Raw genomic sequence first — 17,076 nt, 5'->3', positions numbered from 1 at the left:
GTTGTGAGGAGAGATTTATTAGCTTCAGATGAAATAAAACGATCATCAGACGGTCCAAGATTAATTCAGTGCAGTTGTTTCTGCAGGAAACTCTGAATATAGTCTGGCGTCCTGCTCGAGGAAAAGGTCACAGTCATAACTCTGCTGTTTAGAAAAGGCTTCTTCAGATGATCTTCTGCTCAAAAATGAAACTCGGTTTGCCATTTAAATGCAGAAATAATTATTTTAATTAGACATTTGACCACAAAAGATACAAAGAAAACTATAAACACCACTCTACACCGTTCTCATGTCGATATGTGGAATGAGTCACGGTTCCAGAGCAGAGGTCAGGATGGATGAATTCCACACGATTGGTGCATCGTTTGATGGATTTTCCAGAAGGTTCCCAGGCTCACACATAAAAACACAGAGCATTCAGAAGTATCAGGACAGCAGTGTGTGTGTGTGTGTGTGTGTGTGTTTGGTAATGAAGTCCAATTCACTGGGGGACTGTGAGGCAAATGTTCTTCGAGGAACATTATGTCCAAAACGGGGTGTGATCTGGTCTGTAAACACATTCAAACCTGAGCCTCACTGACTTTATTTTAGTGTCAAACTGAAGCTGGACAGCAGAGCTCATCATAAAGCTGAACATGGTGGCTGCAGCAGTTTGTCTGTCAGACCTGCCTCCGTGACCCCTGACCTTTCATGACCCTGCTGCCAGTTCGCCACTTCTGACCGGCGCTCTTTCGTTAAGCGGCGAGTCGCTGGCTCCTGCCTCCCAGCGCTTCACGTCTTCTTCTCACGGAGCTGCGTGGAAAGAGCTACTCCGGCAGCAGGTCGTCTCCCAGCTCCTCGTCGGCGAAGTCGTCGTCCTCGACGCGCTTCTTGGCTCCGGTTTTCGGTCTCTCCGCCTGAGGCCCCAGAGGATCCACGTAGGAGGCGTCTGCACAGCGGAGACAGCAGAGACACAGCCAGACCATCACAGGTGATCAGCAGCTTCTGGAGAGTGTCAGGAGGTCATTCTGCTGACGTCCACAGTAACCAGGTAACGGCCGTCTCTCTAGTCTAGTCCCTGGATTGAACAGTGAACACTGCAGCTTCTGTTTATCGATGGATAAAATGTGATTTAAGGGTTGATGGCTGCACTGAGGCGTTTTACTCAAAGGGAGTTCAGAAAAACATGCAGAATTCAGCAGCGACACGGGAAGATTTATGGACGTTTCTCAACAGAAAGCATCATCAGCACTGGCTTCGTGTGGAAACTGGAGTCCCTCACCCAGCTCCTTGGGGCTGCTGGTCTCGTAGGGCTCATCAGAACCAGGAAGAGACCTCATCCTGGCGCTCAGACGCTCCCCTCTGGTGCTGCTGCTGCTGTGGCCGCTGTCTGCAGGAAGACACGCCGGATCAGCCTCAATCAGCCTTCAAGCATCACAGGCAACGGCAAGGTGCTGGTACTGATGACTGGATACGCTTTAGTCTGACTGGAGAAACTGTCCTCTCATTTTTTTCGGTTCATTCTCTGTAAACATGTCGCCCAATGCTGAAATCAATCAAACAGCAGACTGAGTTTTTTAACTTATTCCTTCGTTTGTCTCCCATGAGCAGCAGTTTCAGTCATAGCCGAGCACGTTTCATTCACTTGGAGAGAATATTCATTTCCAGCATGTTTCGTTTGACCCCTGAACTCCTCACACCATCATCTGTTCGATGAAATTGGCTCTGGAAAAAACACAATCTAAAGACATTAATACATATTTCACGAGAATGAGGATTAGAACTGCATCATCCAGGCCGTCAGAGTGAGTTTTAACGGTGTGTTTCATGATATTGACCTTTGTGTGTGTGTGTGTGTGTGAGTGGGTGGTCGGAGGAGGGAGATGAAGTAGTAAGTAAGGAGAAACAGAGAGAAACATCTGTTGAAGCGCTGCTGAGTCATGATGGCCACATTCTGAAGAGATTCAATTTAGTTATTTGAAACCAGACTTATGGTCGCTTCCAGTATTTCCCACAGACCCACAGTCCAGCCTGTCTCCCAGGACATTCCCAGCAGGGAACGGCAGTGTGTGTGTGTGTTCCGGTTCAGGTCATGTGTGACAGAGCGCTGCGTCTCATGAACTGAAGGACAGACCTGCCTAACGCCGCGGCGGCGGCCGACATCTGGCCGCCAGGTAGCCGTGGACGGAGAGCGACGGCAGAAGAGAGCTGGAAAACAGGAAGGAGGCCCGATATTCCAGCGTCCCACAAGTCTCACACTGAAACGCAGACTGGAACACACACTCTCCCCTCCTCCTGGGCAGCGTGAGAGAAAACCCTCACAGGAGCTGCAAATGTGCACGGCCTGTCCCGGACTGCTCACGCTGCAAATATGCAGACTTTCCAGAAGGGATGGAAAACTCTCAGGTGCACGAGAGGTCAGCCGCTCTCACCCCCCCCCTCAGCCACAGAGCAAATATCAACCGCAGGCCGACATCGCAGCCGCCCGTCAGGACGCTCCGACCACAGCCAGGCTGCTGCAGCTTTCTCCATGGAGCTCCTGGTCCGAGTCCAACAGCGTGTCCGCCCCCTCACTGCGGTCAGTCTCACGTACCTCTGCCTGAGTCCAGCGGGGGACTGAACGGCTTGGATTCAGGCTGAGACACTGAGGGCCACGGAGCAGACGGACAGGGGACAGGAAACACCAGAGGACAACAGAAAGACGGGTTACATCCCGGGACAGCAGCAGGAGAGAGCAGTGAGTGTTTAGAACCTCCGCCCTCACCTGGTTTGACTTCCTCTGCGCCACAAGAGACAAGAGGGAGAGAGTCCTGGTTATTTACGAAGTGATAAATATGAGCTGGAGGGGTTTTCTACTGGAAGGCTGGAGGAAGGGCTGGCAGGGAGGAGTCTGGGGGGGGGGCAGAGGTGTGGAGCTGTCTGGTCATTTGCAGAGCAGAACACATGAGACGAAGAGAAGGCCATGAGGAAAACTCCCATCAACACGAGGTCCAGGAGCTCCTCGGTGGCCCCAGAGGGCCCAAGGCTTTCACTGATCCCAGTTTGTCAGCATTGACCGTGTTGGAGCTTGGATTAAAGCGCGGCGGCGTTCGGAGGCTTCTCGGTGACGGGGAACTCACCGGCGCTCCCTGCGCTGCCCTCCCGGCCGTCCCGCCGCCCTCTGGCGCTGCCCTCCCGGCCAGACTTGACTCTCTGAAGCAGAAGGGCGCAGGGTGAGGCCTGAGTCTGGAGTAGCCACGCTGAAATGTTTGCTTTTCCTCATGTGCAGAAAATGAGAACTTTATACAGATTTAGCAGAAATAAACCCTGACTGCAGGAGAGGAGGGACGGTGCAAATCAGACCAACAAACAAAAAGGAAATGAAAATAGAAAATAAGACAAGTAGAGAAAACTAAAGAGTTAATGAGAACCTGTCAGTTCAGAATCAGTGGATCGGATCTGGACGGGAGATGAATCAATAAATCAGATAAATATGCCACGTTTACAGCGTTTTAACAGGTGAAACGTTCTAAAGCGACTCAGTGAACATCAGATCATTCTGGAAACGGTGTTTATGTTCAGAGTCTTCCTGTCGGTAAGGCTCCTGTACGTTTCACAGTGAAGCAGTTAACAGAACTGATCAGAGCGGCAGCATCTGGTTATTCAACAGCTGTGAGGAGTGAGGATCATCCATCTGAAGGTTTAAACCACTGAGCTGGTTCCAGACAGGGCTGGAGAGCAGCAGATACCTGGCTTCAGTACTTCTTACTTTTGATGCAGCTTCTCACTACACTGACGTCAAGTTTTTCCATTTCAATGTTTTTCTTTTTTTTTAATATTTCACTCTCAGTTTGAGTTGGAATCTCAGAGGAATTCTTCTCATTTAGCATCTTGAAAACACTGACAACCGCAGCAGACATGTGACTGTGGGAGTCCTGCAGGATACCTGCTCCCTGATCTCCCTCATCTTCTCCACCTTCTTCAGCCTGGTGGCGTAGTCCTGGACCTCCTGCAGCCCCATGTCGGTGCACAGCCGCACCAGGAAGCGCAGGCCTGAGGCAGAGACACACCGTCAGCACCGCCTGCTCCCAGTCAGACGTGTGAAACAAACAGTAACTTACATTCCACGTTCTCCGGGAACTTGCGGTGAATGTCTTTATAGGTCTCCAAGGCTTTCTGGTAGTTTCCTGTGAAGAAGAAGAAGAAGAAGAAGAAGAAGAAGAAGGAATGTCTGAACATTAAGTCGGCTTTTATGAATCTATATTTCTGTTTTTCATCCTTCTCACCGCTTCTCCTGTAGCAGCTCGCCACCACCAGCTGCCACTTCACCTGGCTGGGCCTGAGGAGCACAACACACACTCTCAGCAGCGGCAAGCGGACAGGAAGTGACGCACTCCCTCCCTGGCTGACCCCCGATGCACACTGGATGCAGTTCGGCTACGGAACGGCTCCGGTCCGGCTCCGGCCCGGTACACCGGAGCGCTGTGATTCACACCGCCTGCGGTGTCTCCGCATTCAAGCCGGAGGAGGTTGCCAGATCTGTCGTTATCCCCCGTAGACAATTTGAAACCCGTTTTACTCAATAGAAAGCAGCCAAACCGCCGTCTCGGATGAAAATGCACGTGAAAACCGTATTTGTATGATAAAAAACACGTCATAAACACATAATCATTTCATCAACCCGTCCAACGTGTTCAAAAAAGACGCTTGATTTGGAACAAAACCGCCGAATCTGGCAACACGGAGCTGCTCCGGTCACAGAGCTGTTTTGAGCCATTTTGGAGTCATTTGGCTTCTCAGCAGTGACGAAATGCAAAACAGTTCATTCTTCTAATGCGTATAATGACTACATCACGTTGTTTGTTCTGTATTCTGCCAGAAGAAGTAAAAAAATAGAATATTAAGGCAAAAACACGACACATATTTTATTTTGAAGTGACTTATTTTGGAACACGTATCGCGTTTCCTTCCGGGCACCCGACTTGCTTCCGTCTGAATTGACGCGGTAGGGCTCCAGCATGCGGAAAAATAGGATCTTTGCGGAAAGAGACCGGAGCTCCGCAGAGGCTCCGCAGCTGGACCGGAGCCGGACCGCGGCCGGACCGCATCCAGCGTGCATCGGGGGTGAAGCGGAGTGTGTGTTCTCACTCACTGGATGAGCGTGGCTCTCTCGAAGTACTGGATGGCCTTCTCGCAGAACTGCGTCTCGATGTAGTAGGCGCCGAGCCACTCGATGACGTCGATGTTGGAGGGGAAATACCTGAAGGACTGCGGAGCGGCGCCGTGAGCCCGGGGCCTCTGGGGCCTCCGGCGAGCCCGGGGCCTCCGGCGGTTCCTCTTACCTCATAGTAGTACTGGAAGGCCTGGGACTTGTCCCCCTCCCCGTCGTGCAGCTCTCCCAGCTTGGCCAGCAGGTGGGGGTCGGTGGGGGTCACACTGATGACCTTCATCAGCCAGTCGATGGCTTGCTGAGGGTCCTCCAGCAGCTCGTAGCTGAGAGCCAGGTGTCAAAGGTCAGCGGCCTGAAGCGGTGAACCATGCCCGGTTACCATGGTGACGGGAAGGATACAGGCTGGCCAGCTGGTACATGACCTGAGCGCTGTTCCTCAGGATGGCGTGGAGCTTCAGGAAGCAGTCCAGAGCCTCCTCCAGGCGGTTCTGCCGCTTGTAAGCCAGACCTGGAACCGGTTCCAGACACACACACACACAAACACACACACACACACTGCTCGTTCAGCTGCAGTCTGAGGAGGCGTGGAACAAACACACTCTCGCTGAGCTCAGCTTGGTTTTCCAGGTCAAAATGTTCCTGTTCTAATGAGAACCAGCTTCATCTCATTTCATCAGGAAAAGCTTTCCTCTCCTCCTGACTGAGCCCCTCAGCCTGACTCTGATCACGACAACTGAAGCTTCAAAACACTTTGGATCAATAATCATCATGGGATTTACAGCTTTTGTCCCTGATCATGAACAAGGAACGTTCTCTGCGTCCAGCAGCCGACCTGACAGAAGCTCTTCCAGCCCCTTATCTTCACAGAAACTATCTGCCGTTCCCGTGGCCGTCCCGTGAGAGCGGCGCCGTTACCCAGGTTGTAGAGCGCCTCGGTGCAGCAGGAGTCGTTCCTCAGAGCCTCCTTGTAGAACTCGGCGGCCTTCTCCTGGTCGTTCTTCACGAACACCGTGTTGCCCTTGTTGATGAGGGCTGCCGGGTTGTATCGATCGGCGTTCATGGCCAGGTCAGCGTAGCGGTCGGCCTGCTCGTAGTCTTTCTCCTGAGCGCAGAGAGAGGAAAGGTTAGAGGAGACGTACCGAGAAGCAGTGAGGCTTCTCCACATCCTGCAGCCTCTCAGGCTTGTCTCACCAGGAAATAGAGGAAGGACAGGTTGGTGGCGGCAGCGCTCTTCACTCTGCTGTCCTTCTTCTCAAACGTCTTCAGAGTTTCCACCGCCTGATCACACATCATGAGAAACCCTCAGTTTAACGCCCCACGGAATTCTGGGAACACAACTTCACTCGGGGACAAGGTCGTTTTCCCAGGAGGGAGGAAGGAACAGAAAAAACATTTCTTTCAAAATAAAAACACTCTATGCTGAGACGGAAATCCCTGAGACACCACACTGGGCCAAAGACAAAAAGATGAAGATCAGCAAAGAAACCGCTTCAAAATATGAAGCCAATTTAACAAATATGTGAATTTCTGACCAGCAAACAGAATAAAATGTAAACAGAACAAAGCTGCTCACACACGGCAGCCTGCAACTTAACTCACTGCTACAGAGAGGTTTTTATAAAAAGGAAGCACAAATATCAACTTCAGATGGAGGCTCTCTTTAAGGGCGTTAAAACAGGCGCTGCTCTGGGCATTAGCATGTGGCTACAGTGGGTGTGGCTAAAGCGGTGTGTCCGCCGCGGCTGTTTCTATCGTCCCTCCTCAGACGCTACAGGGAGAACCGCTCTGCACCAACATCCCTCCGGTGGGGTTCAAACTGACTGAATACGGCCTCAGCATCAGGCTTCATGAGAGAAAGCAAGAATCGAAAAGTGAGCATGAAGACACACGTACCTCAACCTGAGGCATGCAGACGGGACGGAAACGACAACAAAGACAAAAGCAGGAGAGAATGGAGGCGGTGAGAAATGCTGAGTCTGATTAAAACGCTGAGCATCATGGGTAAAACACTTACAGAGGAAGGGAAAACATGCATGTGACCATTTTACATTCAGGATTGTGCTACAGAGCAGACAGCAGAGACGTCCACAGGATGGACATGGAGCAGGACGACCTGCAGCAGCTCCTCCCTCCGCCGCCGAGCGCCTCTCTCACCTGGTTAAAGTCCCTCTGTCTCAGGTAGGTGATGGCTTTATTGATCTCCAGGTCGTTGGCCAGCTCGACGTACTGAGAGCTCTTCACCATGTCGACGCACCTGAGAGAACAGCAGGAGATCTGAAAGCAGCTGGACGGAAACGCCGCAGCGCCACGCTGAAAATAATGGAAAAACATCCGTGATAAACTGAAATCTATCATTTTAGCCGAGAGGCCACTCGGGGCCGTGACCGGGCCGCAGCAGTGAAACAGAACCAAGCTTTACTTTTAGAAAGTCTGTCTTTGCTACAAAGCTGCGGTTTCTCCCAAACTGAATCATTAGGATGGAAATTACTGCCACCTCAGCACGGAGCCGACTGTAATGACGCCGAACACACTGAAACACCAGAAAACACGTTTCTCCAAACTGGCCCTGGCCGCTGGTTCACCGTCCCTCACAGCAGCGGCGTCGGAGGATTCCAGTTTTAGCCGTATGTTTGACACCCCTGAAATAAACAGCACTGCACAATTTATTAGGAGAGAAGTTAAAAAAAAAAAGCAACAAACCAGTCGAATCCGGTGGCAAAGGAAGTCTCGATGGCCGGAGCAATGAGCTTGGCGGCGGTCATGATGTACTTCTCAGCCAGGAGTTTCCTGCATGGCAAGACGACCCAGCAGAGAAGGGGTCAGAGGTCAGGGCTCAGGAGCGTGAGGCAGTGTCTGAAGGGACAGGCGGTCCTTACAGGTCTCTCTCCATCTGGTGGAGCTTGTCGTTCTTGATGGCCTCAACCACCATGTTGGCGCTGGAGTCGTCCTGAAGGGGAACAAGGTTCAAGTCGCCGTTAGCGACGCGCGGCAGCCGGGAGGAGCGCAAGACAGAAAAACATGAAGTGAACGAGGCTCGGAGCTCCTGGACACTGACGGTAGACGGGAGGTACTTGTCCTCGTCGTCGACGCCCAGAGGAACGGAGATGAGCTTCTGGAAGGCCTTCTTCATCCGCTCTCTGTCCCCGACGGCGAAGTAGCAGAGGATCAGGTTGAAGCCCGTCCTGATGTTGGGACTCTCGCTCATGATGTGCTCGAAGGACGTGATGGCGTCCGAGTACTGGCCCATCCGCACGAAGACCACGCCGATGTTCTGCATGATCTTGATCCGGACCTCCTTGTGGGCGTTGGAGATCTGGTCCAGAGCCATGCGGTAGAACTTGATGGCTTTAGGGTAGTTCTTCTGCTTGAAGTAGATGTTCGCCATGTTGACCTTCAGGCGACCTTGAAACACACACAGGATGAAACTCCAACATCAGACACACATCGCCGAGTGTTCGATGCTGAAGTGTTTTGAGGGGAGCATTGACGGAAACGCCTGTGTGAGGAGTGTGAGGGTGTGTGTCCTGCTCACCTGCATTGCTGAACATCTTGTTCCTGACGATGACCTGGTAGCTGTTCAGAGCCTCGGGGAACATCTCGTTGTTTGCATACTGGTTGGCGAGGTTCAGCAAAACCTGGTGAGGAGTGGGAGGAAAAGAGTCTTTCATGAAGGAGTGTGTAACGTCTGCTGCTTCAGACGCCAAACCTGCATCCTGCTGGCCTCAAGACTTCATTCTTTTCTTTTCTCTTCATTGTGAATGAGAGAAGAAAAAACCAACAATAACATCTCTTGAGCCAGTCAACACCTCCGGATCAAGAGCAACGATAGAACACTGTTTTGTTTTTAGAGCAGGAGAGAAGGAGACGCCTATCTGCCTCCACGGGTCGAAGCGAACGACGGGGAAATAACACAAACACACCGACACGCCTCTGAACCAGCACCCAGACGAGCGACGTACTGAGTAAGTGAGATCCAGACAGATCTGCTCCGTGTTGCCGGCCTGCTCCCGCTGCCTGGCCAGCGCTCGCTCCTTCCTCCCGGCCTCTTTGGCTTTTTCCAGGGCCTGCAGACACACAGCACGAAGACACAACACTTCACCTGTTCAACAGAGCTTCCTGAGAAGGCAGTTAAGCTCTGGAGGAAACGCTCAGGACTTCTGGCAGTGTGCTGACCAGCTGGGAGGCTCCCGCGCTGTGAGCCATGCAGCTCTCCTCTATCAGGTCGTTCACTTTCTTCTCCAGGATCTTGATCTTCTCTTCAGGCCTGCAACACGTCAGCAATGAACACTTATTGAATAAATGCGCAGGATTTTCTCCTTAACTGCAAAATAAACAAAGAAGCAACAGCAGCACACCTCATCTGGGATTAATCTAAAGTCAGAGAACTTCGGCATGAGCACCAAGTCAGGAGAGCGACGGAAGAGAGAGATTTCCAGAAAAAAATAATCAAAACTGTTTCCCACCATTTTATAATTTAGATTAAACCATTATTTTCTCGTCCTTTCCTGTTTCATCTGCCTTCATCCAGACATTCTGGGTTCTGGTCTCTTCCCTCATGGTGAGAGACAGATCAGTCTGAATACAGGAAACTCACGTGTCCTCGTTCTTGGCCTCCAGAGGAGGGGCGGGGCCTCGGGACTGTCCCAGCGGGTCGAAATTAGAGCCTGACAAAACAGACATGTCAGCTGTCACCATTACAGGAACACAATGGAAGAATCCAAGGTTTCAGAAGGAAGAGACACACAACAGATAAATATCTCTCAAAAAACAAAAGGCAGAAACCCTCAAACAGAACGACTAACTGCTATTTAAACACGATCAGCTCATCTGAGACACAGGAAGGCCGTCACACTGACCGCGGCTCATGGAGGAGGTGTAGCCTGCGGCTCTGACGGCAGTCATCGGCCGGGCCGCTCCATCCTGTCACATACGGAAGCATCATGATGGCTGTTTAACACACTGAAGAGACTGACGGTGTTCCCGACAGACACAGAAACAGCCAGTGTTTGAGAGGATGAAGAAACACCAAACGTATCAGAGGAAGTCACCTGCACGGCTCCAGTCAGCGGCCTGCCCAGGGAAGACGCCATCCGAGACTTGGTGGAACAACAACACAGGTTAAACTTTAATTCACCTCTTTTCTATCACAGAACTTTTATACGAACACAAACGGCAGTTTGTGTTTCTCATTAAAAAAAAGAAAACAAGGAATAAAAAATTTTTCAAACAAGAGTTTCTCATTGTACTCACTCCAAAAGAAGTAGCTAAAGGCCGAGCTCCGATGGCGGTGCCGGGGAATTTGGCTGTCATCTAGACAATCCAAGGTAAGACAGTTATACAGCATTAATTCACACAGCCTGTCGCATCTGGTTTCACTGCACACGGCCTCCCTGGAGCTCCGGGACATACCGGCGGTCTTCTTCCATGACTTGTCCGCACAGCTTGCTGGAAGCCTGCGTTATTTTCCAGTTCCTTTAAATGGACCAAAAAAAAAAAACACACTTTTAGTTTTCAGTGAAATTCAGCAAAACTTCATCTTCAGCTTTAAAGATGCTGTTACCAACGCAAGACAATTCATGCGAATTAAATATTGTGACAGACCGGGGGAACTCAGAGAGGGCTAGTGTCAGGCCAGTGAATGAGGATGAAGCAGGGAGCCTTGCTCTGTGAACTGATGGTTCACCATTAAAAACAACAGCATGCTAGCTTCAGTGGCTAACGAACCTCAGAGTCCAGCGTCAGATTATAGTCGTTATAACCCGAGTACAGGTCGTCCTCCTCCACGGCCAGGTGCACATTCTCCATCTCCCTGACTCCAGAAACGCGCCCTGAGAAAAGCAGGATTTAGAAATCAAACACAGAGATAACGGAGGGCGACAAACGAGTTTGTTGTCGCTTCAGTTTTGTGTCCCACAATTCACCACGGCATGGGCGGAATTAGTTGTGGCTTCGGCATCTGATTGGCTGGTAGGACGTCAATCATTGTTGCGCTGTGACGGGATTGGTCGAAGCGGATTCGATCCGTTGCTAGGATACAGACAGAAGCTGTCGCCTCGCTGCTCTTGCCTCGCAGCGACGCTCTCACAAGGTGGTGAAAGCATATATATAATATATTCTGAAAAGATGCCGTGTTTTTATATATGTTTGTTGGTGAAATAACTAACTCGAAACATTATTTTGGTCAAAATACATGAATTGCATGAATTGTTTTAGTCCTACCAGTTACCGTATGTTTTATAACAAACAATGAGTTGCTGATCTAAAAGCTCAGATCAATTCATCACGTTATTCTTTCTGATATATTTTGAGCTTTCAGATATTTTATTTTCTCCTTTTGAGTATTTTTTTTCAGGTTGAAATGTTTAAATTGCAGGTTTTATTTTTCCCAAAGGTGGCTGACTGCAGTGGATGCTAAACCTAACCTAAAGATGATGATGCTGGACAAGCTGGCAAGAAAGGAAAGAGCAGAATAATCTGGATGAGATACACTGATGCTGGAAGCCATGGCCAGAACAAAACAAGCAATACACAGGCAATAACACAGTTGCCAAAGTCAAATAATGTCAGAGTTGAAGATATGCAGATGGATTTATGACAGATATTATGTCTGAGGCAGCTGTTTATGGTATTTATCATGTTGAAAATCAATATTAATAAAAATAAAAGCAAGAATATAATGACAATAGCAATACTGAGTATATTAGTGGTGATAAAATTAGAATATAATGGAAATATCATAATACATAATCACACAATGTCATTACTATTGCAACAACACATCATCAGTAGAGTAAAACTAACCTGTCTCACCACGGTCTAATCCCAGCTCACGTTCCCTGTTAGTGGCAGAACAATCCTAATTCTGCTTCACAATGAGAGGAAGAGCCGACATCCAAGGATCAAAAAGCGACGTCGCTATGAACTCTTGGCCGCCACAAGCCAGTTATCCCTGTGGTAACTTTTCTGACACCTCCTGCTTAAAACAATATCAACAATAAAGCACAATAACCCTGAAACCAATTCTCTCAATAAAACCTCAACCAGACTTAACTTTTTGAGCTAATTTTGTTCCATTTATGTCTGTGTGTCCTCCATATCTGACGTTTATAACAAACTAGAATATGAATTGAAAACTGATCGATTTCTGATCACTTTCATGGTGAAACATGACATTCCTCAATGTGCTCAGGTAGGGGTGGGCATACGCCAAATTTTGGTATCAATCCGATACCAAGTAATTACTGGGCCAGTATCGCTGATGCCGATTCCGATACTTTTCACTAGGTTTTTTTAATTTTATTTTTTATATTTTTATTTTCATTTTACATACATCACAGGTAGCAGTAACTCTGTCTGACGCTGTAAAGTAGCTCCCATAATAAGTATAATGTGTGCATTATAACGTGTCCAACAGAGTGTTTTGGGGTTGTTGGATTTTGTATTTGATGAGTTTGACGAGGGGGAACAAAAATACCATCCACTTCCATTGTGTCCGTCCCGAAAACCTTCCCCGACTCGCCTCTGAATAAACAACAGCTCACCCTCACAAATAAAGTAAGTATGCTGTTCGAAATGACTAAGGAATTGCGCTAAATGGGCCAATTTGCCAAAATGTTGAAGTATCGCTTTAAATGTTTGTGCAGATTGGTGGTGTTACCACAGCAGCTATGTGTAGCCAGTGAGCTAAGGTCCGACAGAGAGGCTGCGCTAACCATAGACATATATGTCCCTCAGTGTGCGTAAAGCTGCTGTCACAGAGCGACTCAGTGTCTGAGCAGCCAGGGACACCTTCATCTTCTGGGAGTCAAAGTTTACATGTTTGTCCGTCACTTTATTCGCAGCATGTAGTCCTTCTTTGGCTTGAACATTGTTCAGTTGAACAATGTACCCCCAGTCGATCTGGCCAGTGCTGCTCATTATTGGGCTGTAAGCTTGCATCATGTTGCGTGTCAGTTTTAACATGTGGCAGGCATCCAACATTACATACACCCTTTCTCCAGTAGCTGGATGCAGAAAAAATGTCTGTAAGGGCTCAGTGGAGTTGGCCTTTAGCTGGCACCCAAGTTGGTTGCACATATTGATATTTGAAGCGTGCCCGTCCATAGTGACACACACCACTTGAATGCCAGCCTCATGTAGTTCTTCCAATGCATGAACAAGCAGTACCTTCTGGGTCACAGGTGACAAAGAATGGGTCAAGTAATAGGCAACTGGGGCCTTCCAGTGGCCTTGTAAGCCTACCACCATGAAAACCAGAGCCTCGGTAGCAACATCTGTCTCATTCACTCCATCCCCCATATCAACAAAGCCAGACATTTTCTGTCTATGAGGATCATACTGGACATGTTTTCTTATAGACATGGAGTCCAACATGAGACACACACGTCCATATTTAGTGGGATCCTCCTCCTGCTTCTTTCTTAACATGTCCAGCATCATTTTATTAAGGCCCGGTTTGGCATCCACAGAACTCATCCACCTTGGTGAAACAAAAAAGGAATTAGTGTGAATGCTCAATCAGAATTTCCAGGATCCATATTGATGTGTGGCTAAGTCCTTCTTTCATCTAGTAATTTCATATACCAATAAAATTATATACACTGCTTGTATAGACAGTAGAGTTAAAAATGACATAAATACCTTTGCAATGTATGTGGATGTGGGAGATTCAAGTGAAGGGACTCCCGCAGATATGTGTATGCTTTAGGGCCATGTAGGTGGAGAGTGAGGGCAAACTCCCTCTGATCTTTAGTGTATTCCTGGCTCTGTTTTGACAGTAGCTGAACCGGAAGATCTGAAATTGAATTACCACAGACAAAAAAGCAAGCGCCCGTCAAAATAAAAACTAGGAACTTCAAACACAGATGGAAATGTTTTACATTTTATTTGTGAAATCTTTTCAAAAATTTTGTAGTAATTTTACCTGAGTACAAGTCCAGCTTCTCTTTCAGCTCTTCATTTATTAGGTTTTTTGCTCTCAGTTCCTCCAGAAGACCACACACTGTGCTCTTTGCCCTCCGTTCTCGATCTCTGGCGTTCCTCTTTTCTCTTTCCAGACTTTCTACCTTGGCCATGGCTTTGCTGAGTCTGGCTTTCAAAGCACCAGGACATGTGGGTAGTGCATAGGAGTGGTCCTAGTGGAAAAAAAAAAGTATTTACATGTTCAGAGTCCTGTGTTATCACATTAATTTATTGCTTGTGCAACATGCAATCAACTGATCTGCAATCCGAATCCATATATATAATATAGCATATAATACAATGCTTGTGTGTTACACTTTTAAAAACCGATGGAGTCGATCTTTGGTGTAACACAAATTTATTTTCCCTGAAACAACAGCGCCAGAATATAATAATAACATTTCTGTGGCGGCGCAGCTGACGGCTCACTCTACAGTGACCACAGGCTCCTCAAAACACATATTAATGCTTATATACATCAAGAACATTCAAATTACGAGCATATGATCATACAACAATACATCCAGTGAACAATTTACAAAAAAAGGTATTTACAATCAATGAATTTCTTTTTAACCTAACTTATTCCCCAATGAACTGTTTCACCTTTTTAAACTTAACCTAGAACTGTATTTTAATAACTAATATTTATTGTTGTCTCTGTCCTTCTCTATGTTCAAAATAATAATAATGAAATCGACAACTGAGATCATGTTTTCAATTTGACTCATTCTTCTTACAATGTAACAGATCGTTAGACAAATCATCTTCAGCCGTATTCACTCAACCCACTGGAAACTACAGTACTATTGGTTAGACCTGCAATGGGGGCGGGCCTTATGAATGTTATCGTTTGTCCCTTTATTCATTCATTCACGTAAAGCTCCACCTCCTTACAACCCAGTCATCAGCTGGAGCCCTCCTCCCTGCCCACAGTTGCCAATCTAAACCCCTTCAGAAGACAGTTTCTTTGCAATATTGCTGGTGATATGGTGCCGGTTGGAGCTGTTAACTGTTTACTACGGGCTCACTCATTTATATTCACAATCACGATCCTAACAATTTCAGATCTCAGTCACAATCAAAGGCTTGATCATGTTATTTTACTTTTATTTACTTATAGTTATGGTTCCAATTTTCCTTACCTGAAACATCAGCGACAGAATATAACAATAACGTTTCTGTGACGGCGCATAATAATTTGTTCATGTTTTGAGTCCTTTTGACTGGTTCCATTAATTCATATTTTTTGGGGAGTTAATGGGGGGGGGGCAGGATGTTTTATTTTTATTCAAGTCCTTTTCTATCAGTTAGCTCTATAAAAACACTTTTGGTTCCTCTGAAATTACTCAGTGCCACATGTGCACATGTCTAAAAGGAGTGATTTGTGACATGTTGCTCACAGCTGTTTGAAGCCCAGCCAGACACAATAGTTTCTACTCACCAGACTGGGGTCGGGCTGAGGTTCTCCTTCGGCAACAGGTGGAGAACACTCCACTAATTGGTTCTGAAGTGTTGCAGTGGCTGCCTGCTGTGATGTCCAGCTTGTCCTGGTTGCCACGGTCTGAAATGAAAGCAATCACACTTGGAAAGCTGTATCTAGTTACAACACAATGTCATAGAACTAATTCTTAAGAGTTGATCAAATGGCTTAACAAAATACTAATAACAATGCATTGATTTTATATATCACTTTTCCATACACTCAAGACGCTTGCTCAAAGACGCTTTTTACAATGTGCATTATTCATTCACCCCATACTTGGTGGTGGTAAACTACTATTGTAGCGACAGCTGCCCTGGGGCAGACTGACAGAAGGGAAGCTTCTAATTCGCGTCATCAGCCCTCCTGACCACCACCAACATTCACACAAAATAATTCTCAAAACAGTGTGGTCTTGTTTTAACTTCATCACCTAGTGATGCACTTACTCTTTTGAGATGAGCTGGGAAGTTGAATACAGATGGTAATACTCCATCCCTGATCCGGACAGTCTGACCTGTCCTGTCGAAGTCCTTCTCCTCAAAGTGCTCGCTGCAGAGCCTCGAGTACGAAGTCGCAATGAAAGCCTCTCTCCGGAGAGCTGCTTCCCACTGCTTCCTCACAAATTTGTTGGTGGGAAACCTTCAAATGCGAAAAAGTGATTAAATAGCCGTCATATATGACCATTTCATTGAAAGCAAATAATTTATTTCAAAATGTAATACTCCAAGCACTGTAACATAAATAGAATCCGTTAGTTTAAACCGCGGGTTAGCATAGCTTTAGCAACGGAATAAATAAGTCAAGTGGAACCGTGTAAAAAATGCTATCTCCAAAGCAAATATTATGTGAGCTAAACACAACAACAAACACACTTTCTCTTACCTGTGGAAGGTAATTCCACGCAGTTTACAGTCTTTATTTTGTCGGTTTGTACAACCCCAAGCCGAGCAGTGATGCGGCATCGTTCCTGAATTGCTCAGAAATGCCAGTCCCAAGATGGCGGACAGACTGACGTACGTACAGGCCAGTCGTGAGGGGTCTAGTGTATATGTCTATGGCGCTAACTCTGCCAGAGCAGAAAAAAAGAAGAAGAAGAAGAAGAAGAAGAAGAAGAAGAAGAAGAAGAAGAAGAAGAAGAAGAAGAAGAAGAAGAAGAAGAAGAAGAAGAAGAAGAAAAAGAAAAGAAAGAATCGATCTCAACGTGCTGGTATCGATCCGATACCAATACTAACTTTGGTATCGATACTATCGATATTTGGATCGATCCGCCCACCCTGTGCTGTGTAGGGTGGACCTCCTCTCCAAGTTGGCCGCTGCGTCGGCACGTTGGCTCCAGTCCGCAGCTGTCTGTGGATCAAAGACCTGATGTAAAGATGAACTGTCTGATATTATTATTGAAATATTTCGTAATTTCATATAATTTCATAATTCATAATACTAATTTCATATAAAGCATGCTGTGCTTCGGCAGCTGACATCTGCTCCTGCTGTGTCCAGTCCT

At 47.4% G+C, this 17,076-nt stretch overlaps 2 protein-coding genes across 2 annotated transcripts; both read right to left on the bottom strand.

The window, feature by feature from the left end:
- Positions 1 to 215: 215 nt before the first annotated feature.
- ift88 (intraflagellar transport 88 homolog) lies at positions 216 to 16,962 on the bottom strand. Its single transcript, XM_030112077.1, has 25 exons — positions 16,849 to 16,962; positions 10,853 to 10,956; positions 10,538 to 10,600; positions 10,379 to 10,438; positions 10,177 to 10,224; positions 9,985 to 10,048; positions 9,723 to 9,792; positions 9,302 to 9,392; positions 9,088 to 9,192; positions 8,661 to 8,763; positions 8,184 to 8,530; positions 8,005 to 8,075; positions 7,829 to 7,915; positions 7,283 to 7,382; positions 6,320 to 6,406; positions 6,044 to 6,230; positions 5,528 to 5,636; positions 5,301 to 5,451; positions 5,111 to 5,226; positions 4,245 to 4,297; positions 4,080 to 4,145; positions 3,905 to 4,011; positions 3,099 to 3,171; positions 1,262 to 1,369; positions 216 to 928 (listed from the first exon to the last, which is right to left on the bottom strand). Exons 2-25 carry the CDS (start codon positions 10,931 to 10,933, stop codon positions 807 to 809), a joined length of 2,469 nt encoding a protein of 822 aa, XP_029967937.1. The 5' UTR covers positions 10,934 to 10,956; positions 16,849 to 16,962; the 3' UTR covers positions 216 to 806.
- LOC115402716 (THAP domain-containing protein 6-like) lies at positions 13,600 to 16,538 on the bottom strand. Its single transcript, XM_030111240.1, has 5 exons — positions 16,458 to 16,538; positions 16,022 to 16,214; positions 15,534 to 15,653; positions 14,052 to 14,262; positions 13,600 to 13,607 (listed from the first exon to the last, which is right to left on the bottom strand). Exons 1-5 carry the CDS (start codon positions 16,535 to 16,537, stop codon positions 13,600 to 13,602), a joined length of 612 nt encoding a protein of 203 aa, XP_029967100.1. The 5' UTR covers position 16,538.
- Positions 16,963 to 17,076: the final 114 nt, after the last annotated feature.

Source organism: Salarias fasciatus, chromosome 16 (genome assembly GCF_902148845.1).
Source record: "Salarias fasciatus chromosome 16, fSalaFa1.1, whole genome shotgun sequence".
Classification (NCBI taxonomy): Eukaryota; Metazoa; Chordata; class Actinopteri; order Blenniiformes; family Blenniidae; genus Salarias; species Salarias fasciatus.
The sequence above is the reverse complement of the archived record's forward strand: the minus strand, read 5'-3'. Positions and strand labels throughout refer to the sequence as shown.

What these genes read in the sequence shown, in the direction of transcription:
- ift88 (XM_030112077.1), bottom strand. Translation starts at nt 10,933, where the DNA reads ATGGAGAATGTGCACCTGGCCGTGGAGGAGGACGACCTGTACTCGGGT. An exon ending in TTTGCCACCGGATTCGACTG is followed by an intron (nt 7,383 to 7,828) that starts GTTTGTTGCTTT and finishes CTGTTCTCTCAG; the next exon opens with GTGCGTCGACATGGTGAAGA. An exon ending in CCTTCCAGTACTACTATGAG is followed by an intron (nt 5,227 to 5,300) that starts GTAAGAGGAACC and finishes GCCGCTCCGCAG; the next exon opens with TCCTTCAGGTATTTCCCCTC.
- LOC115402716 (XM_030111240.1), bottom strand. Translation starts at nt 16,537, where the DNA reads ATGCCGCATCACTGCTCGGCTTGGGGTTGTACAAACCGACAAAATAAA. An exon ending in CGTGGAATTACCTTCCACAG is followed by an intron (nt 16,215 to 16,457) that starts GTAAGAGAAAGT and finishes TCGCATTTGAAG; the next exon opens with GTTTCCCACCAACAAATTTG. An exon ending in TCCCAGCTCATCTCAAAAGA is followed by an intron (nt 15,654 to 16,021) that starts GTAAGTGCATCA and finishes CTTTCATTTCAG; the next exon opens with ACCGTGGCAACCAGGACAAG.